General features: G+C 40.7%; 1 protein-coding gene across 7 annotated transcripts in view; it reads right to left on the reverse strand.

Moving 5' to 3' along the window:
* The window catches only part of PPP1R13B (protein phosphatase 1 regulatory subunit 13B), a 91738-nt gene that overhangs the window by 45085 nt on the left and 39694 nt on the right, over positions 1-6959 (reverse strand). For all 7 annotated transcript variants that reach the window (XM_024131016.3, XM_055088746.1, XM_055088747.1 and 4 more), the window contains exon 3: positions 4926-5045. In XM_024131016.3, coding sequence (XP_023986784.1) covers positions 4926-5045 — 120 coding nt within the window. The remainder of the gene's footprint in view (positions 1-4925; positions 5046-6959) is intronic.

Here is a 6959-nt window from a genome sequence, read left to right on the forward strand (position 1 = left end):
GAGAGGCCACAATGGTGAGAGGCCCGCGTACCACAAAAAAAAAAAAAAAAAAAAAAAAAATTACTCTTTTTATGTATAAAGCAAAGCTACTAGGTACATAAACAGATATACAGTACATCTGATAGGGGGAAGACAGGGGCAAGTAAGAATACAATATCCAGTAAAGGGCCCTTAGAGAGGTGATAATGAAAAATGAGGTTAAACAAATGGGAATGACAGAGTATGCAACCGAACACAGTCGCATAATATACAATAGCCATTTCATCACAGCTATTATATTTCCTATTAGCAGAAATTACACATACACACATCCTAGACTATAGCATCTATTAGTTTATAGGGTAAATTAAATTCTTAGTTATTAGTATTTTTAAGAAATAAGGTACTCAGGTTAATTTAATATTCTATCATTGCTGCCTCTTGCAAACAGCAAGCCAACAAATTAGAATACTATAAAACACACAACATTGAAATTATATCAAGTGCCACTTAATCTCTGATGGTAAAGAAGAAACTTGATGATCTTGCACTCTGGAGTCAGAAAATAATAATAAGAACTGACATTTAGTGAGCACTTTGCCAGGACACCTCATTAACTGCCACCACAACCCAATGTACCCCGCACATAAGGAAACGGAGGCACAGGGATGTGAAGTCACTTGCCCAAGGTCCAAACTGAGTAAGCAGCAGGGCCAGTGCTGAACCCAGGAGGCCTCGCTCCAAACTCCATCACACCAGCCCCCGGATTCTAGCTTACACTCTGCACATGACCTGCACCGAGTTACTTTACACATTAAGCTTCTGTTCCCCCAGGTATACGAGGTGATTGAAGGAAATGTCCTCCGCACTCTCCTCTAGCTTCCATATAGAGAATTCCTACTCTTTTAAGTCAGGGTTGTCCTTTACTTCTTGTTATATCTTATAGTTCTACAGGCAATAAATACTCAAATGTAACTCCTTTTAAACAATATATATCGGTGACAACTGGCTTGTCCTCAGCTCTGTGGGGAGCAGAGAGGAAACATGAGTCTTGGATCTTTACCTCTGGCTGCTTAGAATATAAGCTGGAGGAGAAGTTCAGTGAACAGAAATAAAACGGAACACAGCACCCAATGAGAGCTGTTCTACCTGCTACCTTTCTTCTTGAGCTCTGAGAGAGAGGCAGAACATGCAGAAGCACAGACAGAGGCAAGAGGGCAGAGGGTGGAGCATCACAGCTGGAGGAAGATGGAATTCTGAGTTAGGGCACAACAGGGAATGAATATGTAACAAAGAATATGGTGGAAGAGAGAAAGAAGAGACAGTGAGGTTGAGGAGATGGGCAGGGTCCCATTACAAATGCCATCAAAGCTAAGCTGAGGAGTATTAAATAGGGAAGCAGGGACTTTGCTGAAAGTTGTGAAAAGTGATGAGAGTCGTGTGATGAATTTGGTTCTTCCAATCCTGACCAACCCTCTGTACCAGCCCAGGTCGAGAAAGGTGTACTCCCTGGCACCACTCCCCTCGGAGCCTCCTTCGTCCTGGTCCCCTGCCTTCAATGCAGCAGCTCTGTACTCTCCCCTCCAGGTCCGACTCCCTCTTCAAGGCCCTCGTCTCGAGCCCCATCCCCCTGGGACGCATTGTCTCCTTAACTTCACACAGCTCAGCATCCGGCTCTTCCACTGTCTCAGGTGTACTTGCAACGTCAGCACAACGAGACTGAGCAGCATCCGGTGTGACAATGAAGGTCAACTGGAAGGTCAGTGCTGTCCCCTTCCTTGTGACTCTAGACAGTTCTCTCAAGTATCCCTATTGCGTCCAGACTTTACAGAGTGAGAACAATATAAGACCTTCCCCCCATTCCACCATCCTGGGACAGTAAGGGTTATGTGCATATATTATAATGATTAAAGTAAAATATAAAACTTTTAATTTAACTATAGGGTATAAATATTTGGGGCACTCAGGTAGAGAGTTAAAGTAAGTTCTTAGCACTAGAACAGCGCTTTAACTGCCAGCCAGTCTAATCCTCCTCAGGAGGAGTCCGTCCAGAGAGGCAGGGCCCTTTTCTAAGGTAGAAATGGATGAAGAGCTAGGCCTGGAGCCTTGGTCTCCCGACTCCAGATGACCAGCACCCAGTGGAATAAAAACCAGAAGTAATGATGCATTGTGAAAAACAGCATGATATTTACAGCTATGGGAAGATGATTTTAAAGCAGACAGTCGCTCATCCTAGGGGCAAAATATCCTTTAATTAAAAATACAGGGACTTCCTTGGTGGTCCAGGGGTAAAGAATCCGCCTTCTCATGCAGGGGACGCAGGTTTGATCCCTGGTCAAGGAACTAAGATCCCACATGCCACGGGGCAACTAAGCCCACACGCCACAACTACTGAGCTTGCGCGCCTCAACGAGAGAGCCCGCATGCCACAAACTACAGAGCCCATGTGCCCTGGAGCCCGTGCACCACAACCAGAGACAGAAAAACCTGCATACCACTAGAGAGAAGCCTGCGCGCTACAACAAGGAACACCCGCGCTGCAACAAAGACCTGAAGCAGCCAAATAAATAAATAGGTATTAAAAAAAAATACAACTAGGGACTTCCCTGGAGGTCCAGTGCTTAAGACTCTGTGCTTCCAATGCAGAAGACGTGGGTTCAATCCCTGGTCGGGGAACTCAGATCCCACAAGCCATGTGGCTCGGCAAAAAAATAAATAAAGAGGGATAACTTGTAATAAAAGAACCTTCTTTTTACAAAAGGATGTCCTTTCATTTTTTTTTTAAATACCAGAAGTAATCCATAATCACCATTAAATAACAAAGGTTTCTTTCTTAACTGTACAGTATATATGCTTTCCAAAAAAAAAAGATTCCCTTATTTTAAATTTTAATTCAAAAATGAGTAGTTTATGGGAAATTGGGATTGACATATACACACTGCTATATATAAAATAGATAACTAATAAGGATCTACTGTACAGCACAGGGAACTCTACTCAGTACTCTGTAATGGTCTATTTGAGAAAAGAATCTAAAAAAGAGTGGATATATATGTATAATAGATTCATTTTGCTGTATACCTGAAACTAACACAACATTGTAAATGTACTATACTCCAATAAAAATTTTTTTTAAAAAGTAGTATATTCCGATTGTTCAAAATTCAAAAGGAAACAGGCCTCTCTGGTGGTGTAGTGGTTGAGAATCCTCCTGCCAGTGCAGGGGACACAGGTTTGAGCCCTGGTCCAGGAAGATCCCACATGCCACAGAGCAACTAGGCCCGTGCACCACGACTACTAAGCCTGCGCTCTACAGCCCACGAGCCACAACTACTGAGCCTGCGCACCACAACTACTGAAGCCCGCGTGCCTAGAGTCCGTGCTCTGCAACAAGAGAAGCCACCTCAGTGAGAAGCCCGTACACCACAACGAAGACCCATGCAGCCAAAAATAAATAAATAAAATAAATTTTTTTAAAAAATTCAAAAGGAACCAAAAGATATAAATGACCAATTTTCCCTCCCTCCTTCCCCTACCCAGAAGCCTTCCCCACAGGCTAGCCATGTTACCAGTTTCTTACTCATCCTTCCAAAGACATTTCATACACACAAGCCAACACAGAATACGTCATTACTCCTTCCTCTCTGTTACACAGGAGGCAGTATGTGTGTACACTGCTTATTCAAGTGACAAGTGCAGGAAGTGGTTTGGGACAGGGCACAGAGCAGATGTACTCCGGTTTCTTCAGCCGACGCCCCTGGAGGCATTGAAGGCTGCTCCTACCAGCAGTGCCCATGAGTTACACTATGTATATGTCATTTTGTATGTGTGCAGACACAGCTTTAGGATAAATTCTCAAAAGTGAGATTGCTGGGTGAAAGGTTTCATGCTTTTGTAAGCTGAACAGATACCACCAAACTGCCCTCTACAGAAGCTGCTAACAATGTGGACGACTGCCCGTTCCTCAGCGTTCTGGCCAACAATGTGTTATTAAATGTTCTAATCTTGGCCACGTGACAGGTGAAATACAGCATCTCAGTGTTTTTCCTACATTTTTTTTATTAGGAGTAAGGCTGAACTTCTTTTCATATATTTCTGGGTCATGAATATTTCCTTTTCTGTGAACTGCAGGTTTGTATATATATATTTTTTTTACTGTTTTTTTTCTTATCATTTTATGTAAAGGAAATTAGCCCTTTGCAATAAGAGCTATAAATGCTGTTTCCCAGTTTATAATTTGTCTTTTGACCTTGCTTTAATGTGGTTATTGCCATGCAAAGAGGGTTTTTTTGTTTTTTTATTTTAATAATTCGGTTTGTCTTTTCTATTATGGTTTAGAGTTAGTTACACTTAGGCCTTGTTCCTTTTTTTTTTTTGGCCGCACCACGCAGCTTGCAGGATCTCAGCTCCCCAACCAGGGACTGAACCCAGGCTGCAGCAGTGAAAGCCCGGAATCCTAACCACTAGGCCACCAGAGAACTCCCCACTTAGGTCTTGTTCTTGTTGTCTGTTTTTTCTTTCTCCCTCCATAAACATATATGTGTATATATACTATATAAATATATATATATTTCCCAGAATTTTTATGATCCTTTCATGGTTTCATTTATTCTTAAAATCTAGAGATTTCATCCATGTGATATTTATCAAAAGCAATCCCTTTCAACAGCAGGTCCCCTTACATGTTTCAGTGCATTACGTGACTGACTTAGGATCCTGAGGAGGAAGCTGAAAGTGTGAAATAATCATAAACTGCAATAACAGAGGTCAAAAAACCCCATGAGATACCAACTCTCCCTCTCACCACTTGTAAGTGAAGGGGGTAAAATCATGTGAATAATTTAATATTTATTCCTGTTAATTCTTAAATTAATTTTAATTAATTTAATGTTTAAATTAACTTTTATGGCAAAAATTAGCAAATGGGGGAAAAAGCACTTATCTACCTTGTTCACTGCTCTCGGTTGGGGAATCTTCATGTCGAAGAAAAAATTTCACTTCTTCCCTTCGTGGCCCCCACTTCTGAAGATGTTCATACATCATATAATCAAAGGGTATGGGACGTTCTAGGAAAAAAAAAAAAAAATCTTACTTTTCCCAGAAACAAACAAAATGACTCCTACCAAAAGTAAAAAATGAATAAAAATAATTTAAAATAAATGTACACATATATATTAGAATTCAAGGATATTACAAGCACTGAATTTTAACTTTAATGAAATGAAAGCAAGACCATGAAGGGGAAATAATTTAGGTAACATGTAAACATAAAAGCAATTTTGCAACATTAAATGGGGAACAGTGAAAAAAATGTCCTTTAGTATATTTATCATGAAGCAGTATGCCTCCCACTCTTCCAAAGAAACACATTAACAAATTGGCCGAATCTAGTTATTCATTAAAATGTTACAGGTGGCAATCAGATGTACAAAGGCCTGACAACAGCACTTGCTGGCAATACAGCTAGCCCACACAAACACTTGTATGTGAATGTTCACAGCAGCAATATTCATAGTAGCCAAAAAGTGGAAACAACCCAAATGTCCATTAACTGATGAAAGGATAAATAAACTGTTGTATATCATACAATGGATATTTGCAGCCAAAAAAACAAATTAAGTATTGATACATGCTACAACGTGGATGAATCCTGAAAACATGCTAAGAGAAAAAAGCTAGATCAAAAAGTCACACATTAAAAATAAATAAATAATTTTTTTTAAAAGTCACATATTATATGATACAATTTATATGAGATGCCTAAAATAGTCAAATACATAGAGCCAGAAAGTAATACAGTGGTTGCCAGGGGCTGGGGGAGGAAGGAATGGGGAGGCACAGAGTTTGGAGATAGCTGCACAACACTGAGAATGTCCTAAAAACCACCAAGTTGTACACTAAAATGGGGATTTTTATGCTATGTGAAGTTCACCTCAATTAAAAGGGAAGAAAAAGGAAATCCTGAAATGTTCCCACTGTTGCTTGTGCTTGAAAGCGAGAAAGGATATCGGCAAGTTCCAAGGCTCACAGAAAACGGCCTGACGTGGAAGAGGAGCAGGACAAAATTGAACAGTATTTTGGCTCCTTTCAACACAAGAGTATGGCTGGGTGACAGACTCCTCCTGCTCAGTCTGAGAACCTGACATTGAGTCAAGAGAAAGAGCTGTGCAAGCTGCAGCCTCATCATACATTCAAGGTGTGATTTATTGTTCAGTCCTAGATAAGTGCCAGACTTCCGTAAGAAAGAAAACCCCACCATTCATAGAAATGCAGCGCACATTGTGCTGCTGCTGTTTCATCTTCCTACATGTGCAGGCAAGCTTTGTCAATTCAACAAACATCAAGGGCAAGGACATAAATCATCTCATCTCAGTTGAAAATGAAATCTGTGTGTGCTTAGTTCAACTCTGAACTGAGTATTTGTACAGCGAAAAGCAAGCACAAATTGAACACTAAAGAAGTAATAGTCCATATTTTTAGTTTTGAAAGTAACACTTTTTATGGATCTAGGCCTATAAAAAAGATTTTTAAGAACCTGTATATTATAGTTTTATAGCTGTGAGGCCCATGTTTAAGCCTAATCGTGCCCCTTGGTTTTACATAAAATTGTGTCTTAGGCCATATTTTTATTCCTATTGCTTTGGCTTACAAATTTTTTTCACATTAATTGAAATCAGTTTACAATCTTCACTTAAACCTACCAAGTCTGAGCATAACTTTATAAAGTTAAAACTCCAATTTTGCCTTAAAGCCAGTTATTGAAAAAAATTTGTTTCCCTTTATAAATAAAAAAATTTTAAAGACTAACTTCAAGAAAAGCAAGCTAGGGCTTCCCTGGCGGCGCAGTGGTTGAGAGTCCACCTGCCGATGCAGAAGACACGGGTTCGTGCCCTGGTCCGGGAGGATCCCGCATGCCGCGGAGCAGCTGGGCCCGTGAGCCATGGCCGCTGAGCCTGTGTGTCCGGAGCCTGTGCTCCGCA

Source organism: Physeter macrocephalus, chromosome 11 (assembly GCF_002837175.3).
Source record: "Physeter macrocephalus isolate SW-GA chromosome 11, ASM283717v5, whole genome shotgun sequence".
NCBI lineage: Eukaryota > Metazoa > Chordata > Mammalia > Artiodactyla > Physeteridae > Physeter > Physeter macrocephalus.